The sequence below is a fragment of the Condylura cristata genome, unplaced genomic scaffold (genome assembly GCF_000260355.1).
Source record: "Condylura cristata isolate star-nosed mole 26May11 unplaced genomic scaffold, ConCri1.0 scaffold00002, whole genome shotgun sequence".
Lineage (NCBI taxonomy): Eukaryota > Metazoa > Chordata > Mammalia > Eulipotyphla > Talpidae > Condylura > Condylura cristata.
In genome coordinates this window covers 2,950,510-2,969,167 of record NW_004567103.1, presented here as the reverse complement: position 1 = coordinate 2,969,167, position 18,658 = coordinate 2,950,510, and the positions used below count along the sequence as shown (strand labels likewise).

The 18,658-nt window shown below is 53.1% G+C and overlaps 1 protein-coding gene across 2 annotated transcripts in view; it reads left to right on the top strand.

The window, feature by feature from the left end:
- DIS3L2 (DIS3 like 3'-5' exoribonuclease 2) overlaps window positions 1–18,658 on the top strand; it is a 254,468-nt gene that overhangs the window by 156,011 nt on the left and 79,799 nt on the right. For both annotated transcript variants that reach the window (XR_001145689.1, XM_012728140.1), the window contains exon 10: window positions 241–320. Coding sequence is in view for 1 of the 2 variants with exons in the window: in XM_012728140.1 (XP_012583594.1) it covers window positions 241–320 (80 nt within the window). In the remaining variant the exon portion in view is untranslated. The remainder of the gene's footprint in view (window positions 1–240; window positions 321–18,658) is intronic.

Genomic DNA, 18,658 nt, shown 5'->3' with positions numbered 1-18,658 from the left:
TCCTCCCTCTTGTCGATGACTTTCTGGGGAAGCCTCCTTCTTGGGAGCTGCCCACACCTGTTCCACCCCGCTCAAGGAGCAACGGCGCCAGCTCAGGAGGAAGAGAGCTACTCGTGTGGCGCTTTCCATCGCCCCCGCTTGTCCACCTCGCCTCACGTCTTACTGAAGACCCCGGACGTCCTCAAGGGGGACAGAGCTCAGATTCAGGGCATTTCTAATTATGTCTTCAATCTTTCCTAGGAAAGACTGTATTTTCACCATTGACCCTTCAACTGCCCGGGACCTCGATGACGCCCTCTCCTGCAAGCCGCTCGCTGATGGTAGGATGGAAATTTCTATGTGGTCTGGGGGCGGGCAGCCTGCACACCCTGGGGTCGGCCTGGCCCCCAGTACTGCCCACGGTGTGATGTGCAGGGCTGCATTCACGGTGCTCCTGCTCTTGCCCTTGGCCTCTGAGCCCGCCCCGCCGTGGCCTGCGGCCCACAGCCTTTGGTGGGTAGAGGAGGAGGAGAACAGAATCCAGGCCGTGTCCTTCAGAAGTGCCAGCGGGGGTATAGGTGGGGAAGGAAGCTGGCCCCTGTGTGGCTGTCAGGGTGGGCACTGGGCTGTTGACCAGAACATAAAAGATTGGAGTGATTCTGGGTGCGCTCGGCAGTGGCCCGCAGCACACCTTTCCTGAGCGCGCCCCTCAGGGCTGAGCAGGGGCGGAGGGCCTGCTCCCGGAGGTTGTCTTCTGTCTAGCACATGCAGAGAGCACTCTTCTGGGTCTGTAAACATTGAGTAGGGGTGGAGCTGAGCAGGGCAGAGTGGGCTGGGGCCAGTAAGGTGGAGGGGAGGAGTGAGCGAGATCCTGCAGTCCTTTCCCCACCCCCACCCCAGGGGCGCTGCTCTCAGCTCCCCGCTTGCCTCCTGTCCTGGAGGGAGGCGTCCAGGGCTGCTTTGCCCCAGTGGCTCTCCCAGATGGTCTGCCTTTGCGCCTGGCCCCACAGGGTGTCCGCCTGGCGTTTCGGTCTGCTGCAGGCTGTGGGGCCCAGCGGCCTGGCCTTTTCGAACACGGCCCATGCGTAGTCTCCCACGCTGGGCTCCCAGCTTCCGTGTGCAAGTGAGTCACCCTTAAAACGGTGGGCGAGGTCCCTGGAAAGTTCCATGGAAATTTCAGTGGAATTACCTATTTTTAAAACCCCAGCTTTGAGCATGCCACTTCTAAAGCAGCACTGCACCGGTGCCTTCTATTCCGAGCCACCCTGCTGCGTGCCCAGGCCTGGCCACCGCCCTCTGTGAGTCCCACTCCCCTGGGCACCAGTGCCAAGTGCCCCTTGCCATGTTCCCCTTCTCCCGGGCTCCTGTCCGGCCCAGTTTGTATCTGCTGCTGGAAAACAGTCACCTTACCAACTTTGTCCATTTGATATTTGTTAATGGCAGAACCCTAAGTCCTAACACCCGTTTCTCCATCTCTGCTGGTGCGGATGGGTGTCCCCCTTCGGGGCGCCAGGCACCCATGCCACACCCTGAGTTTCTGGCAGAAGAGTGGAGTCTGGGATGGGAGGAGGGGGAGTGGCAAGAGGAAGGGCGGGAAAGGTAGATGGATGGGTGACTGCTCACGTGAGTGATTTTTTTGGGGGTAAGATTTATTTATTCATACAGAATGGGGTACAGGCCAGAGGTGCAGGGAAGTGAGGCTTCACCAGAGACAGAGTGGGGAGCAGAACAGCAGATGGAAAAGCACACTGCTGAGGGGAGCAGCGAGTGGACAGGAGAGGTCTGCCGCGCCATGTGGTCACCTCCGGGGCGGGAATCAAACTCGCGCTCAAGTGGCTGCTGTTAGCTTGCAGGGCTGCATCCTGGCCTGTTGCGCCACCTGGAAGGGGCCCATGTGAGTGATTTTTAACCCCCAAATGCTCTATGACACCAGTTGTTTTCAACACACTGTTCTGAGAGCTTGTCTGAATGAGGAAGACAATTTAGCGGTGCCACGGAAGGAGAGGGAGGGCAGGGACGCCTGTGTTGGCGCGGGGCGTTGGGACCCGGGGGCGCCGTGTCGGCGGGGGTGGGGTCGCCAGAGACCAGGAAAGGGCGGAGAGGAAGAGAGGAGGAGTCCATGGAACAGGCGTCGGGGCTGCCAGGCCCAGGTCGGGGTGGAAGCTTTCACCTGGGGACGAGAAGCTGGAGCCTTCAAGCCGGAGCCTGGGGAGGCAGGAGGCAGGCCCGGCGTGGGAGACCGCGTGGACCCAGCCTCTGTCTGATGAAGTGTGTTTACTGAAGCTGCTCAAGCCCTTTTCGGAGAAGGGGCTCAAATCAGCTGAGAGTGGGCTGTCCATCAGACGGTCAGGAGCGGCCTGAAGAAAGGTTGCCCCCACCCCAAAACGAAGCAGCAAATTTATTAGAAAGATGGGGTCTCTTTTCTGGTTTCCAAATTTGTCTGCTGTGGTAATAATAGTTTTATAATGAAAAAAGAAAAAAGTAATAAAGAAGATTACGAGGTGCCGGAACTCACGACTGCCCGGGTGCTCACAGCACCAGGTGATCAGAGACCTTCCGCCTGCTTATTCCAGAGTCCGCAGCCGGGCCCGGGGCGGGCAGCAGGAGAGGCGTCGGGAGCAAGCCCGGGCACGCCTTCATGGTGGCACCTCAACAGTTGGCCCTTGTGACAGCGGTGCCGGCCAAGGTCATTCATCCAGGGAGACGAAAGCGCAAGCCGGCTCCAGTCTGGCCGGGGGTGAGGCTGGCGGAGCTCAGGTTCTGTTCGTTACCAGTTCGTGTCAGTTCTTGCTTAGAGGGAAAAATGTTCAGCGTTTCAGAAAGCCAACACTGTTTTCCGAGCATAATCACGTCACTACAACCACTTTTATTTTAAGAAAATGAGAAGGTCAGACTTTCCCCTGGTGGCAGGAGGTGTCGGGACTGTTCTGCGCAGCAGCCCTCCCAGGCTGTCTCTCTCCCCCGAGTTCAGGAGTAGCCAGACGGTTCAGTGGCGGAACCTCCGGCAGCGAGGCTTCGCGCCTGCAGGTCAGTTCTACGGAGCCCGGTGGCACCTGTTCTCCAGCAGCTGGTGATTCGGTTGGAAGAGGGGGTGCCCTCACCCCTCCGGGAGCCTCAGCTTTGGAAAGGACTCTGCCATCACCGAGCCAGGCCGCCCTCCCCTCCGGCGGCCTGGGGTCACCGAGCCAGGCCGCCCTCCCCTCCGGCATCCTGGGGTCACCGAGCCAGGCCGCCCTCCCCTCCGGCAGGCTGGGGTCACCCTGGCACATTCCCAGCCGCACCACCCGCCTGCTGGCTTGGATTTGCCACCTCTCACTTCTGCTCAAGAAAATACTTAATAAATGAGTAAGAGGGGTGCCGCAGTGACACCCCAGAATCTAGGCGGTAAGGCACACGCTTCAGCATTCACGTGCCGTCCCCGAGCCCTGGCGCCGCACTGCCCCTGCCCTGGCCGCTGAGTGCGGGCGCCCGCTGTCACGTGGCTGGCACCCGCTTACTGACTGTCCAGACTGCGCCTTAGCTGCAGCCTCGACCTTGCGGCCGCCCGCTCTGCCTGGAGACCGAGGGCTGTCAGGAACCCTTCCCCAGGTGGCTGAACTGCTGCGGCCCCCTCGGTGCCCACCCCCGACCCCGCCTCTGCGCCTGCTTCCTGCAGAGCCAGGCTCCCCTCACGCGCCCGCCACCCTCCAGGGCCTCGTCACCTCTGAGCCGCGGCTCAGCTCGGCGGCCTCTGGGCTCTTGCGCGTCCTGTAGCGTGAAACACGGGCCTTTCCTAGGCCTGGGGTTACTACTGCCTTTGGGGGGCCTCGGGAGGGCCCAGCCTGTCAGGGCACAGTGACTGCCCCAGCCGGTCGATCCTTACTGGGCAGAGCGGAGTCCAGAGCAACGCTCTGTTCCGTTCGGCCGACAGTATTGCTCGCTCTAGGCTGAGGAAGCTGCCAGCCAAATGGGTCAGGACCTTTATTCAGCTTTTGGTTGCCTCAGGCTCCCGGCCGATCCTCCGGGCATCGCCGTGCACTGTTCTAGCGTCTGCTGCCCTTGCGCTCTGTGTCTGTCGTCCGGTGAGCGCTCTGCCATTGACCACGGCGGCTTATCGTAGCTCGGCCTTAGACGTGGAGGGCTGGGCTGGAGGAGGGCCGGGGAGTGACTACTAACGGGCTTGGGGTTTCTTTTTGGCACAGTGGAAGTTTTCTGGAATCAGATAGTTGCTAGTTGCACAACTTTGTGAATACACTAAAAACCACCGGGGGAAGTGAGAATGGATGAATGAGTAAGAATAAACAAACAAATCCATCCGTCCTTGAGGTTTTCTGGAAATCGGAATTCACACCTTGCCCCCACCGTCGCAGAAGCCCTGCTGGCACGCCCGCCCGGGCTGGGCGCCTCTGTCTCATCCCTGGTTGGTCCCGTTCTCCTGCTGCTTTCAGCTGTGAGCCATGGAATTCCCACCCAAGGAGCCCACCCCTCGCTCGGCCGGTGCTTACCCCTGGGGACCGCCAGAGGCCCTGCCCTCTGCCCAGGAGAAGAGACGCGCCCCGGGGAGCAGGAGCGACTCTGGAGTGGGGGTGACCCGCTCTGCTCCAGGGGCGCCAGCCTTCTGCCCCCTGCCGCCTGGCTTTCCCTTCCCGAGGAGGCTGGACCAGGGTGCCCTGTCCCCGAGCTGGTGAGGGCACAGGAGCAAGAGCCAGGAGCCCGGTAGCCCCCTTCGATTCTATTTCTGGCTCTACTGACCCCTTTGGGAGGCGGTGAGGAGGCAGGGCCGGAGAGACAGCCCCCGTGAGAGAAGACGGTGGCGGCGGTTTTAAGGAGCAGAGAGCTGAGATGACGTCTCTGGCTGTGTTGGGAAGGAAGAGGAGCTTAAGCATGGTGCTGCCCAGGTCCATCTCCTGTGTGTCCACGCCAGGGCCAGTATCACTTTTCTGCCTGCGGGCTTCCTGGGCCCCGTGACTCCAGTGCCCTCTCCTGCCTGCCCTGCCCTGCCGCCCTTTGCCCTCGGGGAGGCTGCCTGGCTCACCTCCTGCTGCGCCCGCCAGGATGAAGTCCTGCTCAGGGCAAGATAAGAGTCCAGCAGGTCTTTCCTTGTTGCTGGCAGAATAGATCTGGTCGCACCGTGTCAGCATACTTTGTTCATGTCTCTCCCACAGCAGTCAACATCACATCATTTCGTTCCCCTTTGCTGCGTTCCTGAGGGCAGAGCAGGGCAGCGTTTCTGGGCCAGCTCTGTGCCCTGGGCGGCGTGCATGGCCCCCTCCAAGAGACAGCCTCAGGCCAGGCTGGCTGTCCCCTGCCGTGTTCTGGCAAGGTTTTGCCCCTCCCCGGCCTTCCGTGGCCTTTTTAATCCCTCGGTGCCTCAGCCCCAGCGCCTTGCTGGTCTCCTCGCCGACTTTGCGTCTGCGCCGGCTCTCTTCTGAGACGAGTCTGTTTCTTTGGAGTCGGTTGGCCCTTTCCACCTCACGATCAAGTCTCTGCATCTTCATGTGTCCACGGCCCTGAGGACGTTTCAGAGCCACTGCTTGCGCGCATGGTTCTCTTGGCCTGAGCCTCCGGCTCGCCCCTGCCCACTGCCTCCTGCGCGGCTTTCTGCTCCAGGCCCACAGCCTCACAGCAGCTTGTTTCGCGATCTGATTCCTCTCCACTTCCCTCCCGGTCTGTATCTTTGCCATTTCTAAATTCAATGAGTGCTAATTTTCTGATAAAATCAACTTCCTGAGTGCAGTTAATGTGATAGCAAAACAGTTTGTGAGACAAATGCCAGGAATTTTTTTCCTTTAACCATACTGGCAGACAAGCTTGTTGGTGATGAAAGCCTTTAAACAACCATGCACAAGTGCAGTGGTAGTGTGCTTCCGTCAGGCTGGGGAAATTGAAAGCTGGTATCACAAAAATCCAAGATTCCTCTGGGAACACAAAGGTCTTAACTAAATGATGTGTTGAAACACTGAAATTTCAATTTGATTTCCCTCAGTTAGGAATGTTTGGAGGTTAGGTTGGTATGTGCAGATAATGTTCGCACCAGAACTTAGAAATCCAGAGAATGAAGATCAGCTTGAAATGGTTATCTGCAGAACCTCCTCATGTCTGGAGATCTGTAAGATGTCAGACAAGAGCTGCTATTTTAGTTTGCATAGTGTTGAGGCCAAGTGTAATGGTGGTGATTTCAGATTCATGGGGGTCACAGACCACTTTGAGAATCTCATGACAGCTGCAGAATCTCTCCCCAGAAAAATGCACAAATGTGTATATACACAGTATATTGCATATCCAGAAATATTATAGAGTGAATATCCTGAAAATTCCTTCTTCAATGAGACTCTTTAAAATGTATATATTAAACATAGATGATTGAGCTGGCAGGACAGTTTGGCAAGTCCTTAGAAGACAGGAATAGAATGAGACTCGGTAACCAAAGGAGGGTCCACATGCCTGAGAGCCACGCTGATGGCACCTTTGATGTCTGCTGCCCGGCATGCTCAGTGCCTGAGTTTAACAGTACCTGCATGCCCACAAAACTCCAAGCCATGTCCTTATTGTAAAGTCATACCAGGTGAATAATGTTTCCAGAGGCCTGGCAGAACCATAAGCATATCCTTTCTGGAAGAATTAACCCTCAACCAAAGTCTTAAAGATTTGCCAAAACTAAAGTTCTGGTAAACTTATAAATGTAAATGTACAAGAAGTCAGGAGTGTGCAAGAGATAAAGTCAGCAGAAAAAGCAAATGTTAGAGTCACATCCACAGAGTCTTCTGGGTGTTAATGTTACTGACTGTAAAAAAAAGTCTTTTAATATGTTTAAAGAAACTCAAGAGTGAATTGAAAGGGTGAATGGGGAATAAAAGCCTCACAGATGACTAAGAGATTTGAAAAAGAACTAATAGCTAGAAATGAAAAATTACAATAAGTAAAACTTAAAACTCCACACTTTGGGTTAAACACCTTATATTTAACAAGTAGAGAATTGGGAGATGATCTGAAAAAGTTTGTGGCACAAAGTGATAACAAGAATTGATGAAAGAGATATCAAGAATTGATGAAAAGAGTAGTTAGAAAAGCTGGAGGACAGACTGAGGACTTTCAGATTTCAGAACTCCAGAAGGAAGTAATAGAAAGAGGGGAAGGGAAAATGATCACTATAAGAACATTTAAGAACCTGTGGAATATAACTCTTTGTCATCAAGAAACACATAGAACTTCAGCGGGATAAATAAAGGAGACCCAACACCTACAGACATTAATTTAAAAGCCAGGCAGAAAGACAGGATGAGACAATAGGATCAGTAGGATCAGCAGAATCAGAATGCAAAGTAAATGAAGTAAAAACTGATGGAACTGAAAGGAGAAAGCTACAGTTACAGCTGGAGTTTGTATATATATTTGTGAATTGTACTTTATGGGGAAGTTATGGTCAGGGGTCATGTAATATTCAGTTGTGACCTGTCCTTTTGATTTTCATCTGTATCTTTATAGTAAATGTAAAGTTTCTTATAGATCTCTTTTGTACCCAATCTGTCTCTGCTAGTTACTTCAGAATTTTAGATCATTTACATTTAATTTAATTTCAGCTTATAGATATAGGCCTGTTGTCTTGGTGTTTTTCTATTTATGCCATCTGTTCTTTATTTTTTTCTGCCTTCTTTTGAATTTGGTATTTTTTCAGCTTTCCATTTTCCCTCACAATTTGGTGCTACTATTGTCATATGTGAGTTCTGTGCAACTTAAAAATTCTGTAAAGTACCGTTGTTAATCAGAGATCCGGAAAAATTCTCATATATTTGTAAATTTATCAGTGTACTTTTAAGCGATCAAAGAAATCATAACAATCATAATTAAACTATAATCAAAATCTGCAAGCAACAGCTGCAGTACTTCCTCTATGCTGAACTTGCCTCTCCATGCCCCTCCACACAGAATACCAAACACCCTCTTCTCTAGCACTTAGCGTTTCTCCCTAATTCTCTCACACCATCCAGGAGCAACCTAACTCTTTGAAATGTTTTCCATGCTGACCTACAGGCCACACAGCTGAGAGCCAAGGGTTGTTTAAAAGTCTTTACTGCCAAGGGACCATCAAAAAGAAAAAGCTGCCTTCTCTAATAAAAGAACCACAGATTCCCTAAGGTTTGCGGTGGAGGAAGGATTCCAGAGAGCTGAGCCACATGCATGTCCTTCCCTTGGACACCCACTTCCTCTTTTCCAGTCCGTTCTCCTCCTTCCAGACTTCAGGAGCTGACAAACCTTATTACCACCTTGGTCTCTATGATCCTTTTGTTATTATCTAAAGCAAAACAGAAACGAAATTATCACTGTTAAACAGGAATCCGAACAGAGTTACCAGGTATCAAGTAGTTCCTTGCTCCCCACTGTTCCCAGATCCTGGCCTGTCTGATCTGACCCCCCAAAATGTGATCATCCCCCTGACACCTTCCATCAACCACCCCCCCAGAAGCCTGGACCTAAGAGGTTTCTGGAAAGAGGCCTTGGGCCTACTGTGCACCTCACTGCTCCTACCTTGAGCTTCTTACCTTGCCTGGCAGTCCCCTCTGGCTGGATCCCACCTTCAGCTAAACACACTCAGACCCTTCTTTGACAAGAGACAGACAGACAGACCCCTGACTCTTGTAGAGGTGATCGGGTGGGGAAATGGGCTTTGCAGTCAGAATCTTACTCCAAGTACTGCAGAGAGAACATGGCAGCCTTTTGCTTCCTCCCTGACCAGCCCTGCTCGGGGGGTTAGGGGTGGGGGTCAAGGGGACAGATAAAGTGTATAGAGGTTCATCCTCTACACCCCTGGTATTCCCCTGAGGCCCTTGGGTGGCAGCCTGGCACATGCCTTCTGAGTGCTGTTGGCTCTTCCGGTTAGCCATTCCTCTCAGTCCAGGTGTCTTGCTCAGCTTCCCAGCTGTTGTCTTGCAAGGATCCTGCTGTGTAGCCTTTCAGAGTTCAAGTTCATCTCAGACAGCATGCCTCCCCTTAACCCGCCAGCCTCACCCATGTTCTCTTAGCCTGTTGATGGTGCTTCTCCCTGGTTCACCCAGGGAGATCTAGACCCTGAAGTACCATGATTCAGAGGGAAGGACTTCCTAAACACGACACTGGAAGAGGCAGCTCCAAATGTAATTAGGAAAGCTAAAATACTAGCATTGAAACACAAGCCACATGCGACTTAAACATGTATGTGTTTACGTGTGACATGTACTGTACGTGTGGCACGTAATTTAACCAAAACCAGTGTTTAAAATCTGCTTCTTTTGCTCTGAAAAGGGGACCCCTGATAAATGGTCCGTGTATTTCATTTAGAAAAGAAAAAGCCCGCTCCGGGCCAGTTTTCTCCTCGAAGCGCTCCCTGGCGTTCATCCCCGACACCTTCATGGTGCCACTGTTGTTAGTGCTGCGCTCGCCCGGCCTCTGCACAGACAAGCCTGGGTTCGGAGCCCGGCGTCTCCTGCAGGCTCCTGTCAGGGCAGTCTGACCTCAGGCAAATCTCTGGATTTCAGACAAACCTTGTTTCGTAGTATGGTGCTTGGTTGTGGACCTGGGAAGAGAGATGGAAAACGCTGTCGCATGGGCAGCTCGTAAGTGCACGTCTTCACGGCTCTGGGGCACTGGTGAGCGAACCATTATAACTGTCCTCTTGTCTCATCATGTTTTACTGAATTGTACCTTGACTCAAAAAATCCAAGTTACTGAATAGCCATGCGAGGCCTCTGGCATGGAGGTGGGCTTCTGGGATGCTTGCCAGTGAGTTCCTGTTTTGAGGACAGAATCTAAGTGGAAAGATTAAGTGGAGAGACAGCTCCACCCCCCCTCACCTCCCAGTCTTATTCCTATGTTCCATTCAAATCTCGCTAGCCTGATTTCTGTGGGGTCTGGGCTTTGGAAATTCTCCTTTTTCATGGATGTCTCAGTGCACCTTGTTAAACCATATTTGGACGGTGGCCTGTTCATCTGCTTCCAGCTCTGCTGATTGGTTCCAGTTTCCTTGCTCATTAAAGCCAAGATAATCTGGCACCCACCATTTAGGCATCTTCAAGTCTCTGGCACCAAGGTAAACCTGGAAGCCAGTTAAGGAGTCTCAGGGTTCCAGCACACTCTGCATGATGAGAGGTGGCTGTGGTGTCCCAGAAGGAGCACTGGAAGGGGAGCAGGGACCTGGCTCTTGTCTCACCTTGGCCACCACTGCAGCATGTGAGGGCACGTCGGTGATTTCTCTGAAATGCTCTTTGCTCGGCTCTAAGATGGATGCTTGGACTATGCAGTTTCACAAGTGTCTTCCTGTCACAAAACATTCGAATAAAAGAGTAAAGCTCCGTGAATGCCTCTTGTGCAAAATCACTAGCTTGAAAGGTATTAGCAACAGCTGTCTGAAGTTACACATCCCCGTGCTTTTCCACAAATGTAGGTTGTGTGACAACAAAATGAGAAGAGGTGTCATCTGTCTCCCAAGGAAAGAGCTAGCCTCTCCATGCTTCATGCTTCCCAATCTATAAAATGGGGATAACGCTAGCTAATTTTCAATTGCTGGGAAGATGAAATGAGACCATCCTGGCACGTAGGGAGCTTTGCCAGACAAAAGTACCTGCTCAGTGAAAATTATTTCAATAAAAATGGAAAGGTTAACTATGGAAAACTGTTTGGCGATTTCTCAAACTGCTATAAATGGAGCTTCCATAGGATCCAGCAATCCCACCTAGGGGATCTATCCAAAAGACACACAAACACTGATTCAAAAAGACACCTGCACCCCCGTGTTTGTTGCTGCTGTATTTACAAGAGGAAAGAAATGGAATCAACCCAAATGCCGAAAAGTAGATGACTGGATTAAAAAGATGTGGTCCATATACACAACGGAATATTACTCAGCAGTCAAAAAGATAAACTCATGCCTTTTGCAGCAACATGGATGGAGCTGGAAGGGATCGTGCTTAGTGAGATAAGCCAGAAAGAAAAAGAAAAAAATGCCAAATGGTTTCACTCATAGCAGGAGCATAAAGGACCAAGGGAGAAAGCAATAATAATAATAATAATAATGAACAACTGTATACCAGAGACATTTTATGGGGGTGGAGTGGGGAATGGGATCAAAAGTTTGTGTGTGTGTGGGGGAGATATACACTGCACTATAGTGATGGCACAGGGTGATTTGGTGATGGGAAGCCCACGGGGATTACAGCTGAGATGGAAAAAGGCACAAAATGATGGAAAGGTTAACATTAACATGAAATCTTAGTTTGTAATGAAATAATGAACATTCAATTGTGATTCAGAAGTCAGGGGAGAACACAACAGAGGATCCAGAAACAAACCAACATATACATAGGATCACCTGGTTCTCATCGAAGCCTCCACTGCAGGGTGGTGGGGAAAAGATGGCTTACTCAGTAAATCACGCTGGAGTTTTGGATATCCACACAGAAAAGTAGTGAACTTTGCCTTGACTCCACCTTCATACTGTACATAAAAATCAACCCACGTGACTCATAGACGCAAGCATGAACAGTAACACACTTCTACCCTAGAAGCATTAGCTCTAGGTGATGGCATAGAAGAAAAACCTCACGACCTTGGGTTTCTTATGTGGGGCCCAAAAGGCATTTACCTTAATGGAAAAGAGTGACATGTTATTAAATTCGAGAATTTCATTTCGCTACAAGACACCATGAAGATAATGACAAGGCAAACCACAGAGCGGGAGATGTCTCCAGCCAACAACTGCAGTTACATCGGCACCTCATAAAAGAGGAATGCCAGTGGCCAAAACTTATGAAAAGTGCTTAATATAACACATTAGTTCACAAAAGAAAAGGAGCTTATAAAAAACCTGGGAAACTAATTGATGGACGGCTAGTTCCAAAGTAGGGCGTGAACCAAAATAGGATGTGTGTCACGGTTGCCGGAGCCCCGGACAGGGTTTCTGTGTCAGCGCGTGTTACTGTCCCTGTAAAGGAGTCACTTTGGTCATGTTGAAAATCATACTCTGTTCTATAGATTTGTCTCAAAATGTGTGACTCTTTCCCAGTGTCACCTTGAGAGGACCTGTCCTTGGATTTGAAAAAGAAGCAGCGAGAAATTCGTCACGTGCTGTCCCAAAGTGGGCTGACCCCCGCCATGGGTGAGGGTGTGGGCTCGGTTGAGCCCGACATTGTTGCGAAGTATCTGACCTCCCAGACCTCAGTTCCCTCCTCTGTAGAAAGAGATTCGTCTCGCACCGGGAGGATTTGATGAATTAATAAAGTCTCCAAGAAGCAAGTAGTGGCGGGGGCCAGTAGAGTGGACTCTTGTCTCGAGCTTGTATGCATTAGGGGTGTAACTTTTTGTTAACTTTTGGGAAGCGAGGGAGAATTAGAAAAGAGTTTCTCTTTCATACAAAGAGATTAATTAATGAAACTGAGGAACTCGATCCAAAAAAAGCTAATTGGGCGTGGTGAGAAAAGAACAAGAATCTCACCGTGTGAGAAAAGCCATTAAGTTTTTGTCACCAGGCTCTAAAGCTTTTAAAAGCCCTTGCCTCTCGAAACCCAAGGTGAATGCGAATGTTGCTTTAATTTCAGCTGGAAGGAGGGTTGGAATTGGATTCCACAGTTGATAATATTTAGCACCTAGTGAAAAGGCTCTTAAATACCCATAGATGTTTCTATGTCTCTAAAACTTGTATATCTGTCTTTTTAATTTGACTATTAGAAGCTAGTAGTTATGCGTTGCTAACAGAGGCTTTTTAAAAATAGAAAAATCCACAGATGAGTGTGAAAACCAGCTAAAATTGGGTTTTCAAGCCTCCATCACCGGGAAGTGCTGGCCTCGGTCGAACATTCCTGCACATCCTTACCCCGGGGGCCGAACAGCACCAGGGCCAGCTGCCAGGGGCCCGTCACACTCATCCCATGCGGGCAGGGACGCAGTTGTTTCTCCTCGGCGGGGTCTGCCCGCCCCTGTCCCGGGGTTTGCCTGCAGACTGCCTCAGCCCTTGCCCACCAGGAGAGCCCGTCCGCTGGCCTGCCACCCCCACTGCCTCCTGCCAGGCAGTTCTGCCTTCTGGGTGGGGGGGACCGGGGCCCGAGAAGGGGCTGGACGGACAGACCTGTGTTGGTGCGATTTCACTTAAGAAACCAGAGTGCAAACGGGGTCACCGCTTATGATTAAAAATACTTAGAATTGGGCCCTCCCTGGTGGCGCAACAGGTTGGGACACGGCACTGTAAGCTCGCCACAGCCACCTCAGTGTGAGTTCGATCCCCCACCCTGCAGGTGACCTACCTGGCGCAGCAGACCTCTCCTGTCTCCCCACGTTCCCCTCAGCAGTGTACTTTGTTGTTCTGCTCCCCACTCTGTCTCTGGTGAAGCCTCTCACCACCTGCGCGCCTCTGGCCTGTACCCCAGGGCTGTGTGCAGAAATAAATACATCTTTACCAAAAAAATATTTAGAATTTACAGGTAGGCAAAAAGAAAAACCCGTTCTCCTACCCTGTCGGAGAAAGCCATTATTACCATCTGATAGATTTCTTCCCAGACCTTTGTGAGTCTGGTTTATATTTTTTATTTTACCCTTTTTATCTTTGTGATTTCCCAGCTTTTGGAAGCTAAGCCCATTGCCGACGTGTGTAGTGGTAGAAAGGGACAGTCCACACCGCTTCAGCCTGGCCCAGGGCTCATCCGTGGGGTCATCTGAACCCTGCCCTGCCTGAGAGGTAGCCCTCTCCTGCCTCTGTTGGCTTCTTCCTCCTAAAGCTCTTAGCTAGTTCTACTTAACTAGATTTTTCCTTTTTAAGCTGTTTCCTTTCCTTGGCTTCAACCCCTGCAAACATTTTTTTTTTTTTTAAAGTTTTTGGATAGAGAAATTTGAACATGCACAGAAGTAGACAGAATAGTATAATGAAACCCGCTGCTCCCATCCCCCAGCGCTGGCAGCCAGGGCCAAGCCGCCCCATTCGCCCCCACCCACCCACCCCTGCTCCCAGCCCGTATTATCGGGACCTGCTAACGTTGCTTCTGCCGTCAAGGGGCCTTCCTGGCCCCACTGACTTCACTCCCGCTTGGCACCGAGGGAGGTCAGGTGCCTGCGCTCGAGCCTGAACTGGGCGCTGCGTCCCAGGCCTGACCGGCTGACCCGGGCTTCCCCCACTCGCTCCTGAAACGCCTGGAAATTGCCAGACGCTGGGTGTGCCAGCCCCACATGGTCAGCTCCTCATCCTCTTTCCTGTTAATGAAGGAGGCCATTGCTCAAGTCATTTGGAAGGGGCAGAGCGGAATTTACTGCCTGGGTGTTCCTCTTCCACGCTGTTCATATAAACTTAAACTTAGATTCCTGAGAATTAGATTGAACATGACAAAAATTGCTGTGTGGGCAGTTCAGTTGAGTACTTGCAGATTGATAGAGTCCTGTGTAATAATGAAGGGAAAAGGTTCTCTAAGCTGCCGAGTTCCAGAAGGTGAGCTCACCAGTTAGGGCCTTTGCAGCTGAAGGTTCTCGTTAACTCTTTGCTGGGTGGCAAAAAGAAAGTGTAAGGAGATCCTGGCCTTGGGGGCCTGAGAAACCGTCTGTACAGGCCACTCCCCAGACTTGGGGGCCTCGTAGGCCACTCAGTCTGACTTGTCCCAGAATTTCTAAGCTTGAACTCTCTAAGTTCATGAACCCCTCGGCCGCCACCACATCCCGGCCGTGGCCTGCCGCCCCGCTCGGCTCCGTGTTTGATTACATAACCCAGTGCCGCGCCGAATGGAAGGCGTCAGGGCCTGAGTGGGCCACGGAAGTCGGAATTCACTTACCCCGACGAGGTGCAGCTGGTCGGTAGCACGTGGTCGTCCAGATCCCGCGGTTTCTCAGCTGTGGGGCTGTCCCGGCGGTCAGGGGGGCCATGGCAAGGCTGGCCCTGCATCCTGGGGGGACCTGCTGCCTGAAGCGAGTGCCTCCCTGTGGGGACAGCTGGGCGGCAGAGTCCCTTTCTCTTAGTCTGGAGCTCCCTCCTGAGCCCAGAGCCCTGCTTCCTGCCTTGTGTTGCTGGGAAGACCCACCAAGAGGCACGTGGGTGACTGGGCCCAGGGACAGGGCCAGAAGGGGTGCCCCACCGATGGCCCTTTCGGCCTGGCCTCCCACCAGCCCCTCCCCCACAGCACCCTCAGTGCCGGCGGGGCTGGCTCCTGCCCCGTGTGGACAGTGTTCTCCCAGAGCCCGCCGACACGAGCCTCAGGGCTCCTTGTGACCTGCCCCGGAGGCAGGGCTGGGCCAGGGGGCTTGGGGCGGTCTGCACGGATGCCCAGGCGCCAAGCCACACGCACGCCACAGATGTCCTGATGCTCTGTGTCGTCCAGGACGGATGCCCACTCGTGGAGGACGCAGCCGTCCACAGGGTGGAGAATGGGGAGGCCCCTCAGGGCCGATTTTCTGTCCAGATGTTCTCTTCTGCTGAAAACGATGACCTGGCCGCCCTGTACTGCGAAGTGTCTCTGTGACGCCGTGAAGGAGGAGTCCAAGCCTTCCTGCTGCGGGCCCGGCGCGCAGTGGGGCGCCGTCAACCCCACCCTGAACTCGGGCCCCATCCCCCAGAAAGGCGCACAGGCCGCCGGCTCCAGAGCTGGGGAAGCAGCTGGGGCTTCCGAAGGTCTGGCTGCCCAGCGCCAGTGGGCCCTGACGCCTCGGGGTTGGCAGCCAGAAGCTGCCTGGGGAGGGGGCGGGCTACTGCTTCAGCCACCGCAGGGGCGGCCACTTCTGTCAGCGGCCCCTCAGCTGACTCCAAGACAGCCTGTCTCTTGAAATGCCTTCTCAAAATGGGGCTTGGCCGTGCCTACCCACGAGGCCTCTGTCTTCTTAAAGAGTGTGGCAAAATAATCCTCATTTCCAAAGCTCAGAAAAAGAGGCCGACCCCAGCAAGAGCGCCCTGTCCCCTTCTGCGGCCAGGCGAGAGCCAGTGTGGGCGGGAAGCCGGCGTCCTGTGTGTCTGTGTGTGGCGAGCGTGCTTCTTGTCGTCACCTGCCTGCACTAACAAGTGCCTCGCTTCACAGGAAGGTGCCTGTGGCCTGTCGGCCTGTCAGCACAGTCCTGAAAGATGGTGACCTCCAGGTGTGCTGTTTTGGTTCAGGATGACCTGAGACTGCGTCCGTAGAGCCTGGCGGGCGGCGGAGGAGGGGAGGCCCTGAGGGTGAATGCTGTAGTACACGTGAAGGCCGTTGGTCCCCTTGTTGGGAGCCGTGATGCCTTGGTGGTGAGACTCACTTGGCAGCAGTGCGCCCGACTTCGGGGTATCAGCACGTCCCACCAGAGTCTCGAGGTGCCTCTGTGGTGACTGTCCAGTCTCGGCCGTGTGGGTGAATGTGACCGGAGTGGCCCAAGGCTGAAGGCCCTGCTCTTTCAGCTGGTAGGGGAAGCCGGACACACCGCCACCTGGTACCAGCTAGGGTCTTAGCACAGTCATTGCCACTAGCTAAAGATGACGGTAAGCTGGAGATTAGCAAAGCCTTGGTGGCTCTCAGAACCTGCAGTTAAATAGCACGAGGGCAGGTGGCTGGGCTGTGGGTCGTGAGCAGGCCCAGTGCAGGTGGCCAAGGGGCTTGGCAGTGCGAGCTGGAGAGCCTGCAGGGAGCGGGGCGTGCCTGGGAGCCAGGCTGAGAGTCTGCGTCTGTAGCAAGAATTTGGCTTCCATCGAGGAGAGAGATCTAGCTGCACCCAGCTGAGAAAAATCAGCGAGTATCCCCTTACCCGGGAGGCGACATAAGCGTGGGTGGTAATGGGAGGAGCAGAGGCCTGAATCGGACCTGCTTTCGGACCCAGCGCTTATTATTATGAGCCAGGTAACCAGGTGACGCGGAACCACTTGGGCCTCTGCGGATTCACCGGTGAAGTCAGGTCAGAGGGACAGGTGTGGGCAGCCCGTGTGCCGTGCGGAGGCAAAGCAGCTTCCAGCGCTCTCCCCTCGGTGGGGCGCTGCAGCCTGCCCTGTCAGAGCCGGCACAGTGCTGCTGCCGCGGCCGTGAGCCCCTCGGGGACGCGCTGCTGGGGTAAGCAGAGGCTCCCTTCCCGCGGGCCTGCGCCCCTGTCATAAAGCCCTTCCTCCCCTCCAGGGCGGCGAGATGGAGCAGGTAGCATTGAGGTGCGAGCTCCCGTCCTGAGGGCCTGCGGGGCTCCCTGGCAGGGGCTGGGGTCGGCTGGGCTGGCCGGGGGGCCGGCGTGAGGAGCTGGCGTGTAAGCCCCGCTTTAGGGTCCGTCCATGTTTTCCCTGGACGGAGTTTTGATCTGATGTCCTCCCAGGTTCATTCAGAGGAGTATTTGTGCTCGCCCACGTCTGCGGCCCGTGCACACGGAGACTCTGAGGGCGCGGCCCCGGGGCACGCTCCCCTCTGCCTGGGGAAGAGGCCCACAGCACCCTCCCCAGGCCCGAACATTTTTAATGTAAAATAATGCCTAAAGAATGCTTGTCGACGAAGACAGTATTTTTTAAAAACATCGAATCAGTCCTAAATGTGTTGGCAGCAGGCACCAGAGCGCCTCCTGATTTATTCTCGCTCTTTCATCGGGTGAAAACCCAGCGCCGCTCCCTCCAGAGTTCTCCGAGTTCACATTATGTAAATATATGTACTAAAATATTTGCGTAGGGCTTCCATAAAAAAGGGCCAAAGGAGAGAATAAGAGCGCTTCTCTTTGCTGGTTTTAGAGGTTCTGCCGGGAGTTCTGAGTGAAACCTAAGCCTCTACGGTGTGTTATGGTTGGCTGCCCTCGTGTTTCATCTCCCGTAATGAACTCTTTGTCAGTTTGTCAATTTTGCCTAAGGACAGAAAGTTCATGTGTAGTAACAACACAGACGGAGATTTAAATTATGGTTTCCATCATGATGTAATAATCCTCTCTCTTTTCCTTTAGTCAATATTTACCAGATAGGCCAATATATTACAATTCTGACTTCAAAGACGACGCTTTATTTTACCTTCTCCAAGTGTCGGTTTCAGATACTTGTAATATCAGAATTGGAAGCTGAGCCGTCTGATCATTTCCTCGATCTCCCAGGGCAGATTCCCCTGCGGCCCGTGGCCCAGTGTGAGCTGCGGGGCCCTCAGGAGGAGGCTGCTGAACTCTGGGCCACACCATCCTCGCAGCCTCCAGACGGCCGCTCCTCTGTGGGAATTAGGGCTGTTACATGATCCCAGAGCAGCTCCATCTCGCCGGTGGAATCAGGCTTTCCCTAATGCAGTGAGGTGATAGTCCTGGTGGAAATGCCGAGTGGATGCCCGTGGAAGGGCGGCCTCTGGGTGTGAGGCAGATGAGGAGGGGGTTCTCTTCGTCCTCTTCGTCCTTACTTTAACCACATTTAAACATTTCTCCATTCTGAAAACTAAGGGGGGACCCCCCCCCAACACACACACAAAGTGGAGAATGAATGGGGAGCCTCTGAGGCGCTAGAGAACTCACAGGTCGTATGTGCGTGCCGGGTCTGTTGTCTGGGGCGGCAGGAGCTGAGTCCAGGCCTTGTCCAGTGAGTCACAACCAAAAGCGAATCGGCTGATGCGTGAACTGCCGAGTCCCAGGAGGCAGGCTCAGCTGGACCCTGGAGTTTAGGTGAAGTCATCTTTATTTCCTCACACTAGTGTTTTCTTGTCTTTGTTGTTGTTGTTTGTTTTTTTTTTAGGATTTACTATGCCTGCATTTTATACAACTTACCTTACTTTTCTGTATTTCTCCCCACCATCCTTCCTCACTAACT